The sequence below is a fragment of the Leptomonas pyrrhocoris genome (assembly GCF_001293395.1).
Source record: "Leptomonas pyrrhocoris isolate H10 chromosome Unknown, whole genome shotgun sequence".
In the NCBI taxonomy this organism is placed as follows: Eukaryota; Euglenozoa; class Kinetoplastea; order Trypanosomatida; family Trypanosomatidae; genus Leptomonas; species Leptomonas pyrrhocoris.
In genome coordinates this window covers 431476-455781 of record NW_015438379.1, presented here as the reverse complement: position 1 = coordinate 455781, position 24306 = coordinate 431476, and the positions used below count along the sequence as shown (strand labels likewise).

The following is a 24306-nucleotide window of genomic DNA, read 5'->3' as shown; positions in this document are numbered from 1 at the left end:
AGTGGGGAATGTGCGGGATCATCTCGAGGAGAAAATTTGCGAGCTGGACATCTGCGACCGCGTCCACTGCGTACGGTGCGCACTCCTATCGTACTTCTCCCTAAGTGCTTTCAGTCCCGAACAAACCATGAGGTGGCTCGGCGTCTCTTCCCACGCGAAGCGTATGGACGTTTCTAAGGGACTCGGGGAGCGTAGATCGTGCTTCACCACCTGGTGCCGTACCAGGCCACTGGGCGTGATGCTAGCTCTACAGCAACCTGGACATATTTGGATCTTGGGGCGTATGGGTATCCACCTCTTCTTGCTTGCTTCCTTCCTCCATGACCTGCGTTTGCGTGACTTCGGGTTGGTGGGTCCTCTAAAACAACCTCAAACCAACACGCTCGTATTCGCCCCACAAACCGTTCATTTACCTCACAGCGCACCACTTCAGTTTGAAAGCGAAAAGACCTAAATTAAACTAGAACTATAAGAGTCACTCGCGCAGCAACAAGCGTGTATATGCGTGTGTGCCTTTCTCGGGGCGAGAGGATGAATTGTTGTCTTGAATCCGCACGCGTTAGTGCTTATTTTTAATGTTTCTGTGTGGTTGCTTGCTTTGCGTGTATTGGTCTCGCGTTTCGACGCTTACAGCCGCCTTCGCTACTCCCGTACGTTGCCGGAAGGGATAGAGGGGACGTGCACTTCAGCCGAAAGCAGATAATCTCTACTGCACGCATTTGTAGATTTGTAAGCAGATATTCGTTTTCAGGCTCCTGATTTGTACGCCCGTGTCTTCTTGTGCTTTCGAGGACCGGAACCTCTCTGTGAGCACGGCTGCCCCTGGCACCTTCGCATCTTCCGCGTGAATCGTCTTTCTCTTTGCTTTGTTTATTGATTGTAGATGCGCATAACTGTGTGGGGGCGTCGGTGACTCTATAGTCCTTTTTTCTTCCCCCCCCCCTCCCCTCCCACCCACCCACCACCACCACACACGCCACAGCACCATGTACGAGACGGTCGGCTACTACCTGCAGATGGTGGCGGCGTTTTTGCTCCTTAGCCTCACCCACTACTTCGCCTCTGCTTTCCTGCCGATGGCGGACTGCGATGAGACGTTCAACTACATCGAGCCGGTCCACTACCTCTTGTACGGCTCCGGCAAGCAGACGTGGGAGCTGTGCGAGCGGTACGCGCTGCGGTCGTGGCTCTTCTTGTGGATCTACGCCTGGCCTGCAGTGCTTCTCCGCGGTGCCGCCAGCCTATCGAGCGCGGACGTGTTTTACTACCTCCGAATTTTTAACGGCCGCATCGCAGCGCTGGCCGAGCTGTTCTTTGTCTACAGTGTGTGGTCCGCCTTCTCCGGCAAAGCGGCGATGATCGCGCTGCTGCTGCTGTTGGTGAACTACCCCATCCCGCACGCCGCGGTCAGCGTGATGCCGACGAGCTTCGCTATGATCTGTAACTTTGTGGCGCTGGGCTGCTGGCTGCGCACGGGGGCGTGGTCCTCGTCACGGGTGCCAGCAGCGTCCATGCATGGCAGCGCAAAACGACGCACCCCTCGTTACCTTCGTTGGTCGGTGGGGCTAGCGCTGTTCTTCAGCGTGTGCAGCGGCATCATCAGCTGGCCCTTTGCCGGACTCGTGTCGGTTCCCATCGGCCTCGATCTCCTCCTTCGCTTTCCGACGCACGCCGCTCTCTCCACTGCCGGCGCGGTCGTCGTCGTGGTCGTGGCGGATCTGCTGGTGAATGCGCCGTACTACTGTCGGTGGGTGCTGAGCTCGTGGAACGTGGCCACGTACAACATCTTTGGCGGCGCCGACCGCGGGCCGGACCTACTCGGTACGGAGCCGTGGTTTTTCTTCTGGAAGAACTTGATATTGAACTTTAACTTGATGTTTGTGACGGCGCTATGTGCCCCGCTTGTTGTGTTGTGCACCGTCCGCCGAGCTGCGCCGCCGTCGGGCAGCCGCTTTGCTGGCAGTAAATCTAGGAGCAGTGGGGTACGGAACGGCAACGGTCATCCGAGGCAGAGGGAGTCACCTCGCAGGTTGTCGTCGAGCGGGGAGGTGCGACCCGCCGCCCTCCTCGCCACATCACCGGCGTCTTCTCTGACGCGAACCCGAGTGCACCACTCCGCCGTCGCAGAAGCTCCCGCACCGCAGCCCAGCTGCTGGCACGCACCCCTCAACGTCGCGGCTGCGGCCGTTGGTTGTTCGTGTGGCCGGGAGCTTCTCTACATGGCGCCGTTCTTTCTGTGGTTTACGTTTTGGATGTGCATTGAGCACAAGGAGGAGCGCTTCATGGCGCCCGCCTACCCCTTCATGGTGCTGGCGGGCACCCGTGCGATTTGCCTCGCCTTTTTCCCCGACGTGGAAAGGGAGCGTCACGCGTCGACGCCGGCGGCGGTGGTGAGCACGTACCCCGGGAATGCAACGGCAGTGCCTGTGGCGACCGCGCCTCCGCCTCCCGCACTGCCTCGACGCGACTCCCCCCATCAGCCGCGTTCCATCGCCGTCTTGGCGTGGCGCAGAGCCGCGGGCTTTGCTTTTCTCGCCGCTTTCTTTCTCCTCTCCTACTCCCGTGCGATGGCGGTGTACTCGTACTACAGCGGACCAGAACGCCTCTTTTATGACTGGTACCCGGTGCTGCGGGCAGCGGCGCGGCAGCGGTGGGAAGAGAAGCAAGCTCTCGCCGCGACAGGGCAATTCGCCACAACACGTGGCACCACGCCGCAGCAAACCAACGAGCTAAACGCGTACTTCACGCTGTGCCTCGGCCGGGAGTGGTATCGCTTTCCCTCCTCCTTCTTCGCCGACCACCGCTACGCCCGCTACCAGTTTCTGAGCACGTCGAGCTTTCATGGGATGTTGCCTATGTCTTTCGTCACGGCCGCCGCGGGTGAGGAACGCGGCCTGCTGTGGGCCCCACCCGGTGTGAATCACGCAGGGACGGCGGAGGAGCAGCGGCACGAGGGAGGCTCCTGCACCTGCGGCGCCGCCCACGTGAGTGACCTGAGTCGAGAGATTTCGGAGCAGTACGTGCAGGACCCGATCCACCAGTGCGACGCCGTCTTCGACAGCCTTCCGCCGCCAGCCCACGTGAGTGCAGCCGAACACGCGCAGGAGCGGCGTCAGCTCCACCTCGACACCGTCTTCACCCGCTCGCTGCTCAACACCACTGCGATGCGCGCGGTGCTGGCGGCGGAGGGAACGTTGTACCGCCACGTAGACGACGCTTACGCGGTGATAGACGTCGACCGCACCCCGATGTGGTGTCGGGTACTGTACTACCCTTTCGGCATCTCGAAGCGGTGCGCGGTGTGGCGCCCGCTCGTGCTGAACGCTAAGCCGTAAGCGGCACGCAAGACGGAGCATCACAAGGCAAATTGCCGGTTTTTTCCCCTTTTCTTATATCTTTTTCCCCCACCAAAATACGGCGAAACATACAGTGAAAGTACTTGTGACGTGTAGCCATCATTGTCAAATATATATACATGTATATATATTTTGAATCTATTTGGGTATTGTTGGTTCGCACGAGTACGTTGCGGCAGGTCCCTCCAGCCGAAGACCAACCCCGAGCCTGTTTGCTGCGTGGGGTAATCCACTACTACAACGACTGAGAGATACATGACGCGAGCGAAGAGGCGCTTGCTGAGCGCGTTTTGAGGATGAAGCGAGCGGTAGTTCCCGACTCATTCATTTCACTCAAACAGGGGCAGCTTTCCCCGTCGCGTACCGCAGCACAACACTGAGGAGTCAAACCCACACTGTATGGGGTGGGGGGAGTGGAAGAGAGGCTTTTGGCGCCAGCTCGTTGTCGGGGCGGTGGGTAGAGAACTCCGTAGGTGGCGTACGGACTGCTGTGTTATGATTGTGTTTTTAAACCACGCTTCTGTCCTCCAGTGAGAGGCGTGAGGATCGAGGGAACTCCCGAAGTCCGAGATGGGGCGGAAGAACCAACCAAGATGAAATAGTTCAACATTCTCCACCCCCTCCCTCCCCCGAACGTACGCACCAAATAAATCCTCCTACATTTTTTCCCTTTTTTTCTGAGGAGGGGGTGGTGGACAGTAGATTGTACGGTAGCTCCGCTTGCTCTGAAAAAAGCGCGGCTCGACGCCTTCAACTAAACCTCTCGCGGTCAATTGTATCTGTTGTTTTCCCTTTCTACCGGCTCTAGAGCGATGAGTGAGCGGAAAGGTCCGCGTACGCTGGCGTTTTTGCGTGAACCGCATCGTTGAAGCGATGTCGCGCTTCCCTCCTTTTCCCTCTCTCTATATTGGATCCGCCGACGTCGCAAAACGGTGCAGAAAAGAGCCGCCGCGGGTAGGCGGATGTCCACCATCAAGAATCCGCTTCTGCGTATGAGTGTTTGCGAGGTTTATACTCCGGCTGTGTTGGATTGTTGTGACCCATCCCCCCCCCCCTCACTCTCTGGGAGTTCGCGGCGTACGCGTCGCAGCGAAGCGTAGACCTATAACTTCAAAACAAATAAAAATGAATTACGTTGTGTGCGGCTGCAACTCGCCGGACGTTGAGAGAAGACACGCGTCAACAGCGGGATGAAGGCAGCCTTTCGTCTTGTCCATCCGCCGTGCTTCCCGTTAGATGTGAGGGCAGAGCAAACAACCGGCACACAGAGCGTTTAGTTGGCCAAAATGAATGTATCCAGCTTTTTTTTCTCTTCGTCTCTGCGGGGCTCGTCACCTTATGATCTGTTCATCTTCCTGTCTCGTGTGTGTGTGTGTGTGTGACGAAATTCTTGGAAACTACATTAGATTGGTCCTTCAAAGGAAGTATTATTTTTTAAGCCAGTAGGTGCGCCACACCCACCCATGTCTCTTCAGTCTGCGCCTCTCAACGCACGGCATAACTCCCCGCCTCGACTCACGCGCAGCAGCAGCGGGACCCCCACGTCACCTGCGCTAGATGCAGCGGCGCGTGCTATCCAGTCGTGGCATCGAGGCCGGTGTGCGTGCCACGCTGCCAATCGACTGCTGATGTGGCTGCATCTATTGCGCCTCACGCACGTCATGGAAAATGAGGAGGGAAGCGGACACCCGCAGCGGGCACCCGCACCATCGGCGACGGCACGCCCACCCACCAGCACCGTCGCCGCCGTCTCGGACGCCAGCGTGGTAGCACAGCTGCTGGAGGCGAGCCGCGAGTACGACGCAGCGAAAAGCGAAGAAAACTACACGCGTCTGTTGCTGCGAGATGAACTTCTCCGCAGCAGTGCGACGGTGCGCGGCGCGTCGTCAGCGGCAAGGCACCGACTGCACCGGCACCACGCAGCACTGCGTCATGTCTCGCTGTCCCACCCTCTCGCACAGGCCGCCCTTGAGCAGCACGTCCGCTTTGTGGGCCGCGGGCAGCGCCGATCACGCCACGTGGCTTCACGTGACTCGCAAGCAGCAGATGCGCTAGACGTCCTGCGTGAAGTGGAAGCGTTCCTCACGACCCCGCACTTTACCTGGTGGATGAACACCGTGGCGGCGTCGGGGCCTCTTCGTTGTTCCCCTCCTCCGCCCGACTCGCCCGGCGCGACGTACGTTGACCCTGCGGAGAAGCACGCAGACGCCCTGACCGGCCCCACCCACTCACCGCTACCGCCAGCGGCTCTGCAGACCACTGTAGAACGCCTCAGAGAACAACGTAGCGAAGGCGCAGTTGCAGCGGCGGAGCTCGACACGCTACTGAGCGCGGTGGAGGCGGTGGAGGACGAAGAGGTCACCGCCGCCGCGTACGCGGAGAAGCGCAAGACGGCTGATGCAGCGGCGTATGCGGCGGCAAAGCGAGCCACTCTGGCCGGATGCCCACTTCCAGATGGTGGCGCGCCCTCGCCCGTCTCTGTCCACCCTACCTCAGGGTGTTCGCCCTCCCCCGCTGCGGTCAACGCGGCTGCGGCCCCCCTCTGCACGGAGGGACAACTGGAAGATGTCGATTTAGTGATGCAGCCGGTCTTGGGCGGTGGTGTGCGCCTTGCACGGCTGCATCCCAACACAACAACGGATGGGGACGCGCCCGACTGCCTGACCTGTGTCGTCTGTGAGCTGGAGGGTGTGTTGACAGCGGACGACGTGCGAACGGAAGACAGGTATGATGTGTTGGTGGCCTGTGCGACGTGCGGGGCTCTGGTGCACCAATGCTGCGCCTGCACAGGAGAGGCGTGCGGCGAAGCGAGGAACTTCTGCTGCCGCCACTGTTTGCACCGCGCAGAGTAGCGATGGCGCGACGTGTTGATGCTCCGCACTGTGGAAGGCGCCGTCTGCTCTTCTGCGCATGTCTCATGACGGATCCGTCCCCCTTTTGCGAACCTCTCAACTCGATTGCATCCCGCACCTACGACACAGAAGAAACGTACTTTAAAAGAAAAGAAAACCTTATCACAAGAGAGTGTGAAGGCACTTCCTACTACACCGGCAGATGAGGGATGCGTGTTCCGCACCGCTCCGGCCTATGCGGCACCTTCGCTACGTCGTGCACACCTTGGAAACACAGGCGTCGCGACGTCGCCTCAGCTGTCCATCGTTTGCTGCTTCTTCTCGTTGCTGCGTGGCAGCTCACCACCTAACCCTCTCCTCCCTTCTTCTCGAAGTTTCCGCGACAGCAGCGGCGGCTTTTCCCACACGGGGATACGCGCCACCACGGCGAAGTTACTCGTCGTCTTCTGAGCGCGCGCGCTGATCGCTGTGCTTCACCTTTTTTTTTCTTCATTTAGGGGAGGGTCTTCTTTTAACGGGCCTCCGCTACATCGGCATAGACTTGGCGGCTCCCATCAACAGGCACTCAAGCTTTAAAAGGGAAAAAGGGAAAAGCCAGAAACCGGCTGCCTGTCTACGTGTGATGATCAGCGTAGCGGGTGTTGTTTGTCTCTCCCTCCGTCTTGAGTTGACCGTTTCTTCTGCATAGATTTACCTGTTTCTCTACTGCTCTTCTCATCCCGCAATGTCCGATGTACTCGGCTACCTCAGCGAGGTAACCCATCGCGTGTCCGCCACCTTCATGCCGACCGAAATGGAGGATGTCGCGTCCTTCCTGCGCGGCGATGCGTGGGTGCTGGTGTCGACGCACGCAGCTGCGGCGGACAGCGGCAGGGAACCTGCAACCACCGCAAACCCAACAGACGGAAATGACGCTCCCCCCACGTTACTCCGTTACCCGCTAGGTGCCACACGGTGGGGCCGCTGCATCCCGCTTGGCATTGCCGGCACGACCCTCGTTTCCGCTGTGACTTCAGGCAGCCGTGCCGTTCTGCAGAACTTCTTTGAAGGCAGCGGCTTCGCGCAGGTCTTTACGGTGCACTTGGTGCCTACGGAGCAGCAGCAGCAGCAGCAGCGTGGCGGCAGAGGCGGAGGCGGCAGTGGGAATCGCACTGGCGTGTCCACCACCGCACATGTCGCGTCTTCCTCGCCCCCTTCCTTTCAGGCTGGCCAAGGCGGCTGTGTGGGGTGCACGGCGGCCTCTCGCAAGCGACGGCGGCTGTCCACCGCCGCACCGCCACCAGCAGCCCACATTGTTGATGTGACGCTGGACGGCCGCTACGGCTCGACCGCGCAGGCCGCACGACACGCCTGCATGGCGGTGATTCGGCGGTGGTTTGAAGACTTGGAAGACAGCCTTCGCCCCCGCGACGAGGAGGAGGAGGAGGCATGGAAAGCACCAAAGGAGCTCGATGAGAGAGCTGCTCCTCAGAAGGCGCAGCTCCGACGTCTGCTGGTCCTCGTGCACTGCTGCGCGGATAACCGGGCCGCCGTCTCCACCGGAGCAGGCAGAGCCCCCTCTTCTTCTTATTCATCCTCCACGGCAGTTGGCGGTGGTGCGGCTCCTTCTCCTCTTTCTGGCTCATCCGGCCGCCGCCACCGCAGGGGGGACGACCCGCTGCTCTCCTTTCTGCACGACCTCGCCGCCCTCGCCACGCTTTACGAAGCGCGGCTCTCCGCGACCGCCTGCAGTGTCCGACCTGCCGTACTGCTCCTCCCGGAAGATGAGAGCTACGGCGGAGCGATGCTGAAGCATCGTTTAAAAGAGGAGGTGGGCTATCGATACTGGGTGCAGCTCTTCTCCCCGTCCGATCAACATCGGCATCGGCAAGAGCAACCACCACGGCAAACGAACGGAGGGGGGAGTGCAGGCGACGCATCATCACTCGTGCGCCAAAGAGTAAATGTCGGAGCGAGTTGGAAGGCGTCCGTGGTAGGCGGCAGCGCTGCGCATCGAAATGGCCTGTCACAACCGCAGCTGCACCACCGTCAAGGCGAGGCGCCGCTCGTTCGTGGCTGCCGCCTTGCTGCGGTTTGGGGTGTGTTGGACTCCTCGGTGCTGTCGGCAGGTGCCGATCCTGCGGACACGGATGTGAAGTCGCTCGCCGATCCGTCTTTGCCGGTCGTGAAGGAAACCGCAGCCGATCGTCGCACTTCAAGCCCTCTTCTTTTCACCCACGCATCCGCGTCGCAACTTGATGAGGCCCTGCGCCGCCACCCCGCGTGTTTCTTCGCGCGGCCAAGTAACGCGCCGCTGTGCGTCTTCTTAATGGAAGCCCTCCGTCGTTTTCCTTTGCTGGCGCCTCTCGCCATGCTGCGCCACTGGCAGTCCACGTGGACAGCGCGCCACTCGCTGAACGACGTCCTCTTTGTGTTTCATTCCACTGTGTGTCCCTTTGCGATGTCCGCCGCCCATCAAGATGCATCCACGCTCCGCAGCAGCAATAACAACGGTGATGGAGGAGGAGGCAGCGTGTTGTCGACCCCGTCGCCCTCCTCGTTGCTGCGAGACGCAACGGACCTGTTGGACGCGCTGCTCGACGCCTCTTTCACCCTCGCCGAAGACCGCGACGCCGTCGTGCCGCTCTCGAGCAATGATTTTCGCATTGAGCAGGCGACTTGGTTTATGTTGATGTACGAGGCACTGACGCAGCAGCGGGAGGCGCGACTACGACGCATTCCAGGGGTCGTCGAGGTCCTTCTGCGTTTGTACGGCCGACACGCAGGCGGCCCTGCCGTGGGTGCCCCAACACCCAGCCACCTCACGACCACCACCAGCACCAAGAGCAGTACCGAGGATGAGGCGATACGCTACGCGGTGCGGCACCTCCTGCCGTTTGCACCGCTCAACGTGTTCTATCAGGCGGTGCAGCAGTGCAGTGCTGCCCCTCCTCCTCCTCCTTTGCTGACGAGGAACAGCACCGCTGCAAAACGAGAGGTCGTGGCCTACCCGATGAGCTCGCTCGTTCTCCCGCTGCGGCGTATGTCGGTCGCCCTGCCGCTACGGACCACAACGCTGTTGTCGCTGCTGCCGCCGGACGCGTCGCTGCAGGAGTTGAAGGGGCTGGCGGAGCAGCGGTGGGCGGCGGAGCTGCCGGAGTCCTGGCAGAAAATGGTGACGCAGGCGAGGGGCACGCAGCGCCGCAGCTTGGCTGCTCTTCATGCCTCGGACTCACACGATCGGCACGCAGGGGATTCATGGATGGCCGCCTCCACGCAGTTAAGTCCGGCGAACTTCTTTCATCCTCTCGTGCCGCACGCCGTGCGTGTGCTCTACCTCTTGACAGCGCACACCCTTCACGCGCCGACGGAGGCGGCAAAGCAGGTGCCGGTGGTGCAGTTGCAGGTGATATGTCAGCTGACCGACGAGCAGCTCTTGCTGGTGCTGAAGGAGCTGCAGACAGCGGGACTTGTGAAGATAAACTGGCACGCGCAGACCGCACGTACGCTGCTGGACGCTACCTAGAGATTTCTGGAGGATTATTACGATTATTATTATATATTGCTGGGTCTTTTGCGTTTGGTGTACGGCAGCAACACGCCGTCCAGAGACAGCAGCAAGCGTGGAAATCAAACGCGTACAACTGACCGACGCCGTGCTGGGACGCTTCCGCCTTTACGCTGCCGTTTGTGTTTTCTCGGCTGCAATGAGGGGAACCGTTGTCTGCCTCCCATATGCGTATAGTACGAGAAAGGTTGTCGTGTCTTTTGCCGATGTCTTCTCTTCTACGTCTCTCGCATCTTTCTGTCTGCTCCTCCTCCTCTGCGCTCTTCCAGTTTATCGTCATCGCGAAGTCCCCCGCACGGCTCGGAAGGAGAAAGAAAGAAAGCACACACGCAAGCCGGCAGCTGATCGACTGTATCGCCTTCTTATATCATCTATTGCCTTTACACCGCCCCCGCATTCGTCGCCTTCACAGCGACAAGGGTGGCACGATCACCACGGGTCTTCGCTTTCCCAATCTGCGCACACACGCACACACATATCTATACATCCATTCGTCTTCCGTCAAAAACGAGGGGTTTTTGTTTTTGGTTATCGAAGAGCGTCGTTTCACTCGTGTTCTCAAATATCTATCATCAAATACGGTTCTTCCGTCTACCCCCTTTGTGTTGACGCCGTTTCCGCCGGTCCAATGCCGTTGATCTGCCCAACGTAGTTGATAGCAAATTTACTGTTGTGGTGGTCCCTCTGTGACTCCGTGTTCTCCAGCTGCAACGGCTGCGGCGGCGGCGGCGGTGTGTGCGTGGGTGCGTCATCGTCACCCGGGGAGCAACATATTGATCTAGTTTCTTAGTTCTCAAACACAGCGTTGGTCGCCTCTTCGCCTCCTCCACCGTCGATCACCGCAGACTTCAGCAGCAGCGCGAAAGAGAAGGCGTGTGCGTACGCAAAAAATATATATATAAGATGGTGAAGGCGAGCGATAGCGGAGGAGGCAGCCATGTTTCTTCCCATCGCTACGCGCCTACGCGGTTGCTGCACGTGCTCCACACCGTAGAACGCCTGAATTCCCGCAAGGAGCCTCTAGAGCACCCCGCCGCCTTCCTGCTGGACCGTGTGCATACCATCGAACTATGGCGGCTGAGTGGAAGAAGGTTGAACCTTCTCCAGTTGGGTGCCGCTCTGGTGCGCGGCGTGCTGCAGCGAGGTCGTGACAGCGCCACGCCTCTGCATGTCTTCGGGCCGATCGAAGACAGTTCCCCTCCTCCCTCGTCTTCCGATGCTGTGTCCGCGGAGGTGAGTGCGTTGCCGGGCAACGGCGGGGAAGGAGAACGCCTTGCGGAGCAGAGCGCGCTACCCGCGACGGCAGCGCCGCACGGCGAGACGCCTCTACACCGTCACGTGCACCACCGCGATGACCCCGCGCCGCCTAGCGTGGCGCGAGTCGTACTCGTACAGTCCGCCGGTGAGGCGTCGCCGGAGTTGTACATGGGCCTCCTCGTTGGCCTTTTTGGTAGCGGCGTTTCCTCCTTGTCCCAGCGTGACGGGCCGCCATCGGTCGCTGCGTCCTCCGCGCGCCCCGAAGATGCGGCAGCAAAGGCAGCCTCCTCACCGCAGCAACAATTGTCCGCGGAGGCCGCACGCGCACTGCACGAGGTGCACCGCGCCGCTCGCGACATCATCCATCTCATGTTCGCGGAGGTGACCAAAATAAACGCACTCGTAGCCAAGACAGCACCGGCGCACGCGCGTGTGGGGCAGCGGGGTGGTGAGCACGCACCGCCCAGCAAAGACGCCCGTCCTGTGCCCGGTGAGGCCGTGCCGTCCACCGCGTCGCTCGAGGCGCAGGCGCACGATCTCTGCCTGCGGCTGACGCGCCTCACCGCGAATCTGTACAGCCTGCTGTCCTTTCTCGACTTCTTCAGCGTGGAGGCGGAAGCGGAAAGCCAAACCGGGGCAGAACACAACTCACAAGACGCAAGCGGAAGAGGGGAGGAAGAGAACCGGTTGAAAGCAGCACCGGCGTCGGCCCCTCACACAAAGACAGCGGCGCAGAGCAGCAAAGGTTTTGCGGCGGGTCTTTCCTCTGCTGTGGCCGCCATTGCGAGCGCCATCGCCGATAGCGGCTCCCAGGCGGTCGGTCTCGACGCTGGCCTTTCCCTCTCCCCTAACGGCAACCCGCGCCACCGCCACATGCACGACACGGCTGATGCGAACCCACCGCATCATCGCAGCGCAGCTGACACGTCACGACGTGTCGCGTCAAGGCCCGCACCGAAGGAGCCGGTACCGGCAGCAGGTGGGAGCGCCTGCCACCACGGCCGAGCCCTCTACACCGTCGCGTACTTCCGCACCCTCTTTGACACAGCTGGGCATCTGCCGCTGTGTGTGTGGGACATCTTGGCGACCGCCACGACGGTGCTGTCGCAGTGCGGCGTGTCGTGGTCTCTCACCCACGGTGATGCGGCGGTGGGGGCCAACTTCAACGCCACCGCTGCCGTCGTGTTTAGCGAGGCGCAGCTGAGTCTTTCGCGGCAGCTGCATCGGCTGTGTCGTCGCTTCGAGGTGCTGCGGCAGCGCGTCTACGCCCTCTACCCCGTCAGCCCGGTCCGCTTCAAAGTGAAGCAAATCTTAGACTGGGCGGGCTTTCTTTACGCGGATGATCCGACGTTTCGCTCCTCCCACGACGGCGCCGCCACTTTGGTCGATCTGCACGAGGACGCGCTACACAAAGTGTACCCGCTGCGGCCCCGCTGGGGCATCACGGCAGACAACAAGAAGGCGCTGCAGCTGGTGGCGGCAACTCCCTACACCCCGCCTACACCGAATGAGACATCGAACAGCGCAGCAGCAGCAGCAACAACAGCGTTCCCCCCGCGGGTTTCGCCAGCAGCGACCGACGCCAGTAAAATGCCAGTCTCGTCGTTGCTCGCCACCCTCGCGTCCGTCGGCACGAGCGGGTTTACCGGTGGCGAGCGAAATCGATTTTCCATGTTCAGCAGTCACCTCGGCGCCGACCCAGCGATGAAGAATACCAGCAGCTACGGCCGCCTCGCACCCGCACCCTCCGCCGCACAACCCAGTGCGGTGGGGCGGCTCTCGACCGTGCCGGGTTGGGTCGGGATGCGCAACAGCGGCAACACGTGCTTCTTAAACAGCGTAGTGCAGCTGCTCAGCTCGGCGGTGCTCTTCCGAGACAACCTGATCGCACGTGTGCAGCAAGCCGTCTTCCGGCGATCCGCCACGTCAGCTCTTGACAGCAGCACTCCGTCCCCACGCGATGTCAGCTCTTCCGCCGCCGCCGTGCAGGAGCCCGACTTGACGGCACCATTTCGCAAATACGGATGCCGACTGGCGCTGGTGCTGCTCCTCGGTGAGCTGCAGTGGCGCGCGCGGTACCGCCACGAGGAGCACCCGGTGCTGCCGGACTACTTGGACTCGCAGCTTCCCACCCCCTTCAACGACCACCGCCAGCATGATGCGTCGGAGTTTCTGCATGCGCTTTTGGATCAGCTTGACGCACCGGCGCAGCCCGGCGGTGCTGTCGTGGGGCGGTGGTTTAGCGGAAAGACGGCGACGACGATGACGTGCACCCGCTGCGCGCACTCCCGCACCCACGTAAACGCCTTCTGGGACGTCTCCATCCCGATCCTGCCCCCGCCGTCCTCCGCAAACCGCCCGGGCGAAGGGGGCGGCGGTGATGGGGGAGTTGTCGCAGCGCGTACGCAAAATGAGGAGGGGGACGAGTATGGGAAGGCAAGCAACCCACAGCAGCTGGTAGAGGTGGTGCATTTTCCAGGAGCCACGGCAACAACCACGACGTACGTGAGCGGCGGCTACCGTGAAGGTACCGCTGCTCCGGCACCGATTCCTGCGGCTGCCGCTGCTTCGATGAGCGACGAAGGCGAGACGGACGTGCGACTCCACAGCAACGACCACAACCAAACGGCAGAAGCGGTGCTTCCACTTCCACGTCCTGCCTCCGCCGAAGCGGCGCCGCACGCGGCCGACACACCCAACTCTGACGCACGATGGAAAAAGTACACGCTGCAGCATCTCCTTCTCCATGTGTTGCACCCCACGTTAAACGAGGAGCTGCTGCACGGCGGCAATGCGCTCGACTGCGAGTACTGCGGCCGCCGCACGAGCACCGCGCTAACTACGCAGCTGGTGGCGGAAGTTAGCGCAGAAGAGACGAGCCAACGAGTGGCTTCGATCTCAACAGACGGAGTGAGCGCCCCCACGAGTGAGACCTCGTTGGGGCCGGACAGACTCTTCAAAGCTGCTCCATCGGCCATGCCGGGCACGCATGCCCCCCACGAAGGCAGCAGTCCAACCAAAGCATCGCCGTCTTGCTCGACGTCAAGTCCACGAAACGGAATGGGTGTGGCCACGGGCACACAACCCGCGCATCAAGACTTCTCTCCCCCTTCCAGCCCCTCCTCTCCCACCGCTGCGCACCGCACCGCAGCAGGCGGCGGTCTTCCCTGGTACTTGGCCCTGCAACTGAACCGATTCGCGTACCAGCGAGCAACGCAGTCCTATGCCAAAGTGACGGATGGCGTCCCGCTGAACGAGGTCGTGGTGGTGCCCGCGTACCCAATGCAAGAGAACACCCCGACCCCTCGGCAAGCAGCGCGGTTCGACAGCTCTGGACAGCAGCGGCACAGCAAGGGCAGCGGGGATGAAGAAGGCGAGGCCGCAGCACAAAGCAGCAGCGGCGGCAGCAGCGGCGGCAACGCGATGACGGTCACCGCCACGCCGGTGTGGGTAGCCTATCGTCTGCAGACCATCGTCGTGCACAGCGGGTCGACACCGAGCAGTGGGCACTACTTTGCTCTCACACGCAGCCCACCCAGCCTCTGCAGCCCCGCTGCGGAGGCCCCCAACGGGGATCAAATTCAAACAACGCACATGGAGGACGGAGAGGCCCCGACTTCGCCATCGGTAAACCTCGAGAACATCCGCGCGTACGTGCGTGAGCAGGGAGCTGCCTTCTCAAACGTGTTGGACGTGGATCGCGTCTTTGCGGCGTCGTCACCGGTCAGCTCCACCGCAGCCACGGAGGCGGCAAATGCTGGTGACGAGTCCCCGCACAGCACATCGACGAGGACACGCGTGATGAAACCAGCGGCGCACCACGACAGCGAAGAGGAGCCGCGCAGCGTGCCAGTCTTACGCAGCACAGCCACCACCGCTACCACCACCACAGCAACAAAAGCTGAGGAAGATGGGGAGGAGGAAGAGACGAACTCGGCTTCCAAATGCGAGGCGCCGGCACAGGAAGGAAAGGAAGAGGCGGAGATGCACTCTGCACTCCTCCGCTCCTCTCCTAGCCTCCCCCCGGCTGCAGTATCCGTCTCCGGCGCTGCCTTCTACGAGAACTGGGTGATGCTCAACGACTCGAACGTGCAGGCGGTGTCACAGGAGAGCATGCGCCGTATCTTGAACGGAGGCGACATCGGTGTCTACTCGGCCCTGGAGACGCCCTACTTGATGCTGTATGAGAAAATCCCTGCTTGCTATCTGCGCTGCAGCGGCGACGACGGCGGCGAGGAGGAAGGACGGGAGGCGTCGTTGTTATTCGAAGTCTGCGCCACGCCCGCACGCGCTCTTCAGCGTGTGTGGGAAGACGGGCGATGCGACCCGCTCTCTCCGGCGGCCTCTCCTTCCCCTGCAGCGTTGACACCGGTGGAGCTGGCAGCAGAGGCGGTCGCCATCTTCCGCGCACGCCTGCACGAAGAGGAAGCGCGAGCGCACACGGCAAGCCTCCTTGCCACGACAGCAGCAGCAGCAGCAGCTACCTCTGCCGCTGCTTCTACAACCGTCGATGATGCAGTACACGTGGCAGCATCGCCGAACACGACTGCCGCCTCGGCCGGAGCGCTAATCCCGTACGTCTCCAAGGACGAGGAAGCATCGCTGCAGCGTCCAGCGACGACAACCACCGCAAAAACGTCGGCGCCGTCGTGCACGCAGAGCAGAACACACCCGATGATGACGCCGTCGTCCGCCGCGGCGAACTCGTCGAAGCGGCTGCGGGCGAAGGCGGCGGCGTACGCACAGCAGGTACGCCTGTCGCGACAGCGGCTCACACGCGCTTCCGTTCCTGCCTGTGAGCCGCCGCCGGATGTTGAGGAGAAGAAGGAGGAGGCCGAGGAGAGCCACAACTCAGCTTCTGATGATGCCGTGTCATTGGATTAGAGCGGGAAAAGAGGGGGGGGAGCGTTGGCAAACTTCATTCGCCTCTGCCCACTTTGCTGCGTTCCTCTTCAGGTCTCTGCTTTTCTTCTCTTTTGTTTCCTTTTATGATATGAGGCGAACAGCGCCCCTTTCGCCGGGTGATGATACCATCACTGACTCACAAAGGAAGGGAGGGAAGACACCGTTGTTGTTTGCAGACCGCACCAAACACTTCGTGCCGCCCCGTGAAGGGGTGGAAGCGGCACAGTTGGTGAACGGCGACGATGCGGGGCAGGCCGCATGTCCGCCATCGCTTTTCTTTTCCTCCGCACTCCGGCGAGCGGCACCGCCAGCGGCGTCGGCTCCCCGTTTTTCTCATGATCACAATAAGCTGCACCTCTTTCTTCGGCACATCTCTCTCCTCTCCTCTCCTCTCCCTCACGTTCTTTCTCACTGCTCCTGGGGCTCGTGTACCCACCCTTGACCGTGTTACCCGCTCGTGGCGGCACCTCCCCCACGCAAGCAACAAAAGAGGTAGGAAATCCCTGCGTGGGACATCGCACACGCACACACGCACACGCACTCTGAGCGAGGGAGTGAAACACACCACGCAAAGCCGCCAGACATCCATCGAAAGCAGAAGGGGCAATAAACATCGAGTCACAGAAGCGGTTCATACTTACTTAAAAAGAATATATATGTATATATATTCAGCACAAGTTTGACGTCCAACTCTGTTTGAGCGGCATGCGGTGCCGTCGGCGAATAGTATCTCCTTCTCCTTTTTCTTTCTCCATTCAACGAGTTGATTTGTGCTGTCTTGTTTATTTCTCTCCTTCTTTGTTATTTTAAATATATATATATTAGTGTTGTTTGCTTTCTACCCGCCCACCGCTGATCACGTTTGGCGGCCGTCATCTTCCATTGTTGGTGTGCTACGCTTGGGTTTCAGATCACCGCTGTCGCGATTGTCGCTGCGTCGCAAAAGGGCTCCTAACCCTTTTAATTGTTGTCGTGATTGTATTTATTATCTTCTTTTTTAGTCCTCTGCGATTTCACAGCTGTTGAGGTCGTCGCCTGAATCGCGCTCGCCGAGTTCCACTCCGCGTGTTGTGGTGTTGTTGTTGGTGGTGGTGGTGGCGTGCGTAACTTACTTGATTTCCTTTTCTTTTTGACTATTATTTGATGATCTGTGTTTTCTCTTCCTTCGTCTGAACAGCGCCAATAGAATTCTCTCCTACGTTAGTGTTTCATTACTATTTTTATTATTATTTCTTTCAGTAGACGACGCACAGCACTTCTGGTGCGGCAACGCATCCCAAAATACTCATTTAAAGAGCTTTACCCCAACGAGTTTATTGTCCTTCCACGCGAGGCACGCAACTCCACACATATCCCGTTCAATCTTCCAGCTTGACAGTCGCCATGCAGCTGTCGGGCTCTTTTGCAGAGGAGAGCGCAGAGGACGACAAGAGCAACAGCGTGCGCCAATGCCGCCTCCTCGCTACTGCGGCCGCGACATCCACCGCAGCGACGGCGCACGCCGTACGCGTAGCAGCAGCGGAGCGTCCGTTCCGCGCCACGCGCACTTCTCTCCTCTCCCCCGACACGCTGCTCTCCCCCTCGACCGACTCGCACGTCAGCGCCACACGACGTGAAAGTCCAGTTGCACTAGAAAGCCTTGCGGCGAGTCGGCACACAGACGTGCGGCTCAGCACCACAACCATCACCTCACCGAGAACCACGACAGCCACCACGCTCACCTCCGCCACCTTCACGGCCACCACACCGTGCAGCGTGCTCTCCACCTCTGGCAGAGGGAAGAGCGGGTCGGCGGCGCAGTACCGCGTGTATCAACCCTCTTCGCTGTTCGGCGTCAACCCAACACCCGCCGCCTCCGCCTCGCTCTCCTCCTCGCAGTTGTTGATGGATGCGGCGGCGGGCAAGCGACCCATCTCACTCGTCACAAGTGAGTACAACACCGCCTCCTCTTTCACCCTGCACAACGAAGGCGTGCCGGGTGAGGCGTCAGCGAAGACGTCGCCCACGCTGCGCCGCCGATCCTTCGACGCCATTGGCGAACCGGAAAGTGCGAGCGGCTCCACACGGCGGGTGGTGGGTCCGTTCGGCGGGTCGAGCACCGTCACACCTCGCACCCCGGCCGAGAAGAACAGCTGCGCCGTCGTTCGCAGCAGCGGTGTTGATCACAGAGCGGGAGGCGGCGGGGCGCCCGCACAACAATCCACAGCGCCGGTGGCGGTGCGCATTGCCGCCGACATTAACGCTTTTCCTGCCATCGCCTCCTCTCCATTGGGCGACGAGACGTGCGAGGAGGCGGAAGTGGCGCTGTCAACGGAGCCCGCGGCGGACAAGACCAAGAGGCAGCCGCCCAACTCCCGTGCTGGTTTAGCGCAGCGTCTCCCGGCGAAAGGACCGCGTGACGGCAGTCAGCTGAGCGCAGGCGAGGAAGGGGCACCTCGACCCCTCGCCGACCGCCGTCACAGCCCGCCGAAGCAGCGGGAAACGGCGTTGCAAAGAGCGCAGAACGAAACGGTAAGTGTGCCCTCAGCCGAGTCGTTGGTGGTCGCCGTGCCTGCAAATGTGCTGGCGGTGATGAACAATTCCACGGCAACCAAGGCGGAGCTGCTGGCGGCTCTGCGGACGGCGTGTCTGCAGTGTGAGGCACTGCAGAATCGCCTAACGGGGTTTGAAGGGCCACAGGCGGCAGACGATGCGACGGCACCCAGGGAAGCCGCTGCCACGCCGGTTTCATCCTCCCCTCCTCCTCACGACAACCGCGGCGTAGAGCACCACCGCCGAAGCAGTCGTGGCGGCAGCCACAACTGCAGAAGTAATAGTAGTGGTGAAAACGTCGATACTGCGACGGAGGGGCGTGGCGACGACGCAGAACGCCCGCGAACGCCGGACCGCAGCGAGCTCGTGCGTCGCCTTGAAGAAACTCAACTCGCCAGCTCTGCCTCAAAGCAAGGACGGGTGTCCCCGATAGACAGCGCTCGCGAGGCCGAAGTCGCAGCAGCTGCTGATGCGGCGGCGGCGGCGGTTGAGGGGCCACCGAGCAGTGGTAACCTCCAAAGCAAAAGTGCCTTCACCGCCTACGCCGCCCCGCCAGCACGTGAGCGAAGAAGTGCTTCCACGACAGCAGCGCCAGCTCTGCCCTTATCCGTTTCAGCGCTGTCACGCAGCTCCGCACGACCCGGCGAGACAGCGAGCACCAACGCCTCGCCGGCCGCCGTCAGCGCGGACGTCTCGGCGGTGCTGCGCAGTCGCATCGCGGAAGAGATACGACGCGTGGAGGCGACCCGCAAAGGGCAGCAGCAGCAGCAGCACAGCAGCGCTGCACCAGGAGCTTTACTCCAACGTCGAGTGGAGAAGGACAGGAAGGGAAGGGAAGACAAAGGCAAGGATGATGCAGCGCCGGCAGTAGCGCCACCACCGCCGTCTCTCACTCGACGGCACAGCGCCATCGGCCATCACAGGGAAAAGTGCAGCAACACCAACGTCGTAGTGAAGGTGCTCGGCGAGCCGGCAGCGGTGGAGCGAAAGGTGCGCGAGGCCGTCGTGAAAACGCGTGCCGTAGAGCTGAAGCCGTCGCCGACTTCCCCACCGTCGCCGGCGCACGAACAACACCTGCCCAGCCGCACACCCGTCACGGAGAGCGGAGCAAGGAGGGAGAGTGCACACCACGCCAGCAACAGCAGCGCTCGCGACGATGACGCAAGAAGAGAAGACGAATCGAACGTCGATGACGCGCACCGGCAGCAGCAACAACATCACGACCACACCGGGCTGCACCGGCGCACATCGCTGGTGTCCGACACCGCCAGTGAAAGGAGCCACAACGGCCCTGCGCTGCTCTCCACCCCCGCAGCCGCCGGTCGCCTCCCAATGCCGCAGCCGCCGCACTCGACGCCGAGCGAGTCGGTCGCGGCCCTGGCGATGGCGGGGTCGTCCGTCTCGCCCCGCCAGGCATACCACCGACGACTGCCCGGGACGTCGCTCGCCTCTGTCGAGTCCACCTCGAACGAGCACGACGGCAGCGTCTCGTCCGTCGGCCACGGCGCAGCGGTGATCGAGTGCGCCACAAGTCCGATTCGACTCACCCCCCTCGTCTCCTCCCGCGCCCTCACCGCCTCCACGACACTGCCGCCGCTGCGGGGGGAGGACATGCTGCTCGGCGCACAGAGCGCACGGCCGAGCAACGCGGCAGACAAGGACGGGACGCTCGTCAGCGGCGGCCCACGCGGACGGTGCGACGCCTCCCCCGCAGAGGCAGTGGCACCGCAATTGAGCTGGTTGACGCGTAGTGCCAGTCCGGCCTCCCCGCTGAACGGCGTCCTCCCGAGCGTGCACTCTCTATCGTCGCCGTCGCAGAAGTCCATCGTATCACGCAGCCCGTTATGCAGCTCGAGTCACGGCGGCGGCGGGCGCGGCACCCCCTCCGCCACGGTCGACCCGTCGGGCAACCGCACGGGCAAACCGTATCCCTCGCGTGCACCGGGCTCGACAACGCGCTCTGGGTCAGCGAACCGCAGCGTGGATGGTCGGGTGCTCTCCCCACTGCCGCAGACGCAGGAGACGACGACGACGTCGCGGGCTGGACTTGGGAGCGTCCCGTGCGCCTCCGGTCACGCGAGTGTGCCCACGGCGGCCACTTCCATTTTGGAGTTGGTGCGGCTGGTGGCGGACGAGGACGCGCCGGTGCCGCCACCATGCGACGACAAGAGGGCGGAGCTGCGGGAGTGGCGACGGCAGGCAGCGAAGCTGGGACTGCGTGGTGCCCCGCCGGCGTGCTGAACACGCACGTGCCGAAAGGTGTTGGTTGTCGCTAGATTGCGTCTCCTCTCTTCTCCCCTCTCTCTTCTTCCTTCTCTTGCAATTACTACGGCTGAGAGGGGAGGTCTTCTTTTTTCCAGTTTTCTTTTTGAAGATGTGCGGTGTTCGCCTGTGTTGGGTCACGGACGGTTGTGACAGCGGCACTAACGAAGGGAAAGGAAAGAGAAATACAGCGGCGTTCTTCGATCGGCAACGGTGCCATCTCCCCTCAGCGATTTCTTCGATCATCAGCATTACTTCCGCCGTTTGTCTTCTTTTCTCGCCCCTCCCTTCTTTCACCTTTACAGAGAGGACATGAGTAAGCACCGCTGTTTTCATGTTTGCCCTGTTCGTTGTGCACGTTCAAGAAGTGCAGTGAAGTCGAAAAAAAAAAGCGGTGAAAGAGGGAGTTCGATCTTGTTGCGCATTTGACGCGACGCGAGGCCTGTTTGCTTTCCCTCCCTCTCTCTTTCACATTCGCCTTCTTTCTCCGCCCATCACAAACTGCTGCTCTGCGCGCCTACGACGCGGATAACGGCACGCGGGCAAGTCACGGTGACGGTGCCCAACTTGGAGGAAGCGTCGTTTTTGTTTGCTTGTTTTTTGTCTTCTCTCGTCGTTCTCTTGCTGTTCTATGCGTGTCGTCAGCACGCCTGTTTCGGTCTATGTATTTCTTTATATTAATATATATTTTCCCGATGTAACTCTTCTTTAAGGTTTCTCCCGCGTTCTCTCGAAAGGCAATCGCGTGAAGTTGCGGAGTGCTGCGTGTGTGGGTGCGTGCGTCGTTCCTTTCCTCCACTCGGCACCTCCCTTTCCTTGACTGCGCTGTGCAGCTACACATGGGTGAAGGCGCAACCTTACCTGCGTTTTTTTATGGTTGTGGGTGGTGGTGGTGGTGACAGCTTTTGCTTCCTATTTTCTCCTTTTCAGAGCCACGCGACCGCCCCCCCCCCCCGTCAACGCGCTTTTCGATTACTTTCCGCTGGCTGCCCTGTACCGCGGCTGTCGCCCCGTTCGGTACGCGCTGTTGCGCTTTCCCCTACCGTATCGCTCCCTCGAAACCCTTCGTGCATAATAAAGCTTTACTGGTGGTCCGCGCAATCGTATGTCGGGCGTCTTCCTTTTGTTTGTTACGCTACTTTTTCCTCTTTATTCAGTTTCTTCTGCTTCCTCCTATCCACCTGCATGACCGCCGCGACGGACAACGCACGCGTTGGGCGCTGCGCGTTGTCGTCGTCGCCGTTTGCGTAGCACTCCCCCTTGCTAATACAGGCTTTTTTCCCCGCTCTTTCTCTCTCCCTCTCGCTGGTGCCGTCGCTCTGCAGCTTTGTCTTTCTTTCTTTCCTATTGGAGGTTTTATATATATTCTCGTTTTCCTTTGTTATTATTTACGTTATCTATCTATTTATATTTATATTTAGCTGTACGTACTCGTTTACTATTATCCCTCTCGTCCTGCTGCGTCCTCCGTCGCGCACGTGTGCTGTTTTGGCGTACCCGGCTGTTTTATCTTTGCCCTCCCTTGCCTTCTCTCCTGTCTTCCATCGCTGTTCACACCACACACACACACAAGAAGAAAGGAGAACAGAGAAAAGCAGCGGTGTCGTTGGTTGTGCGTTTGCGGTTCTCTCCCTCTCCCTCTGTCTGTCCTATTCATCTCCGTTTACCAAGCGACTTCACCACGGAAACGAGACGGTCGAGGTGTTTTCGTCCGGAACGTTCTTTGCGTAGGTGCGGCGTGCACCGCGGCAGAGACCCTTTTTCTTGTTGTTGCTGCCGTGCGCGTCGTCATGCCGCCTTGGTTGAGTTGAGTTAGGTTGGGGAGGGGGGAGGTTCTTAGCTCAAGAAGTGATGCCAGTGGCGCCTAAAGAAGAAAAGGCCAAGCTTTATTATTATTATTATCATCCGTCTTCTACACCTCTCCCTCTTCGTCGTCTTGATGGCTCTGTCGGTCATTCCTCCTACGATGCCGTTTAATCGTACGTCCAATAACAACTGCACAGTGATTTCTATACGTTGTCTGCCCGTAGTTTTCTCAATTCCACACAAACACACACACCAACACCAGCAGCAGAAAGAAGAAAAGAGAAGAGAGGAGAGAAATGGCCACTTCTAGCGTTGCGGCAGCGGCAGCCACGAAGCCGCCCACCCTCGCCCAGAAGAAGCAACCGAAAGAGGCGCAAGACGGCCGGCCGGCCATCCACACCTCCCTCTACGAGGAGTACGAGCGCCTTAGCAAAGATATCAAAAACATCCAGCTGAAGACGATGATCTGTAAGACGGAGACGCACCAGCTCATGAAGGAGGAGAGCGCCGCGAAGCAGGAGGTGAAGCGCATTCAAGCCGTGCCGCTCGTGCTTGGCAACTTCGTCGAGGCCGTCGACAGCGTGCGCGGCATCGTGAGCGGCACCAGCGGCTCGCAGTACTTCGTACGCATCCTGTCCACTCTCAACAAGGAGCACCTGAAGCCCAACGTCAGCGTCGGGCTGCACAAGAGCAGCAACGCCTGCGTGCAGCTGCTACCAAGCGAGACGGACGCCACCATCACCCTCCTCAACTCCAGCGACCGACCGGACGTGACGTACTCCGATGTCGGCGGTCTTGACATGCAGAAGCAGGAGATCCGCGAGGCGGTGGAGCTGCCGCTGACCCACGCCGGCCTGTACGAGCAAATCGGCATCGACCCCCCACGCGGCGTGCTCCTTTACGGCCCGCCCGGCACCGGCAAGACGATGCTCGTGAAGGCCGTCGCCCAGCACACGAAGGCGTCCTTCATCCGCGTCGTGGGCAGCGAGTTCGTGCAGAAGTTCCTCGGCGAGGGCCCACGCAAGGTGCGCGACGTCTTCCGCCTCGCCCGCGAGAATGCGCCGTCGATCATCTTCATTGACGAGGTCGACTCCATCGCCACGAAGCGCTTCGATGCGCAGACGGGGGCGGACAGGGAGGTGCAGCGGGTGCTGGTGGAGCTGCTCACGCAGATGGACGGCTTCGACCAGACGACAAACGTGAAGGTGATCATGGCAACGAATCGGTGGGACACGCTGGACCCCGCCCTGCTGCGGCCCGGCCGTCTGGACCGCAAGATTGAGTTCCCCTACCCCGATCGGCGGCAGAAGCGGCTTGTATTTCAAGTGTGCACGTCGAAGATGAACCTGTCGCCGGAGGTGGACTTGGAGGACTACGTGACGCGGCCCGAGAAGCTCAGCGGTGCGGACATCCAGTCCATCTGCCAGGAGGCGGGCATGCTGGCGGTGCGGAAGAACCGGTACGTGATCCTGCCGCGTGATATTGAGAACGCCTACCGCACCGTCATCAAGAAGACGGGTGATGAGACGTACGACTTCTACTCCTAAACGACAGCGCTTTAGTAGTATTATTAGTACTGTCATTTGAAGGGACGCGAGACCGGGTGCAGCATCAGCGTAGGAGAGAGGAAAACGCTCACGTGAAAGGAGCAGTAAACATCATTGCCGGGTCAGCGGCGAGAGGGCGTCTTTTCATGTCCGCATTCGAGCCGCATAAACCACAACGACTGTCTTTTTAGGTATGTGCGAGTGCTTGTTCTGGATACACGTTGGGGGGGGGGGGAGAGGAG

The 24306-nt window shown here is 60.7% G+C and overlaps 6 protein-coding genes across 7 annotated transcripts; all 6 read left to right on the top strand.

The window, feature by feature from the left end:
* Nucleotides 1–419: 419 nt before the first annotated feature.
* Nucleotides 420–3335, top strand: ABB37_08338 (putative mitochondrial dolichyl-P-Man:GDP-Man5GlcNAc2-PP-dolichyl alpha-1,2-mannosyltransferase; the record flags this gene model as incomplete). Of its 2 annotated transcripts, none has more annotated exons than XM_015807313.1 (1): nucleotides 420–3335. In XM_015807313.1, exon 1 carries the CDS (start codon nucleotides 987–989, stop codon nucleotides 3333–3335), a length of 2349 nt encoding a protein of 782 aa, XP_015654262.1. In that variant the 5' UTR covers nucleotides 420–986. The 2 variants fall into 2 exon arrangements, with proteins under 2 accessions (XP_015654262.1, XP_015654261.1); XM_015807312.1 differs by having other exon boundaries at nucleotides 982–3335.
* A 1426-nt stretch (nucleotides 3336–4761) lies between these two features.
* Nucleotides 4762–6208, top strand: ABB37_08337 (hypothetical protein; the record flags this gene model as incomplete). Its single annotated transcript, XM_015807311.1, has 1 exon — nucleotides 4762–6208. Exon 1 carries the CDS (start codon nucleotides 5018–5020, stop codon nucleotides 6206–6208), a length of 1191 nt encoding a protein of 396 aa, XP_015654260.1. The 5' UTR covers nucleotides 4762–5017.
* A 373-nt stretch (nucleotides 6209–6581) lies between these two features.
* On the top strand, nucleotides 6582–9713 carry ABB37_08336 (hypothetical protein; the record flags this gene model as incomplete). The annotated part of the gene is made up of 1 exon (XM_015807310.1): nucleotides 6582–9713. Exon 1 carries the CDS (start codon nucleotides 6933–6935, stop codon nucleotides 9711–9713), a length of 2781 nt encoding a protein of 926 aa, XP_015654259.1. The 5' UTR covers nucleotides 6582–6932.
* Nucleotides 9714–10023: 310 nt separating this feature from the next.
* On the top strand, nucleotides 10024–15896 carry ABB37_08335 (putative ubiquitin hydrolase putativecysteine peptidase Clan CA family C19; the record flags this gene model as incomplete). The annotated part of the gene is made up of 1 exon (XM_015807309.1): nucleotides 10024–15896. Exon 1 carries the CDS (start codon nucleotides 10659–10661, stop codon nucleotides 15894–15896), a length of 5238 nt encoding a protein of 1745 aa, XP_015654258.1. The 5' UTR covers nucleotides 10024–10658.
* A 501-nt stretch (nucleotides 15897–16397) lies between these two features.
* ABB37_08334 (hypothetical protein) lies at nucleotides 16398–20690 on the top strand (the record flags this gene model as incomplete). Its single annotated transcript, XM_015807308.1, has 1 exon — nucleotides 16398–20690. Exon 1 carries the CDS (start codon nucleotides 17301–17303, stop codon nucleotides 20688–20690), a length of 3390 nt encoding a protein of 1129 aa, XP_015654257.1. The 5' UTR covers nucleotides 16398–17300.
* Nucleotides 20691–22713: 2023 nt separating this feature from the next.
* Nucleotides 22714–24064, top strand: ABB37_08333 (putative Proteasome regulatory ATPase subunittcc1l8.3; the record flags this gene model as incomplete). Its single annotated transcript, XM_015807307.1, has 1 exon — nucleotides 22714–24064. The coding sequence occupies exon 1, from the start codon at nucleotides 22814–22816 to the stop codon at nucleotides 24062–24064; it is 1251 nt and encodes a 416-aa protein (XP_015654256.1). The 5' UTR covers nucleotides 22714–22813.
* Between the last annotated feature and the right edge of the window lie 242 nt (nucleotides 24065–24306).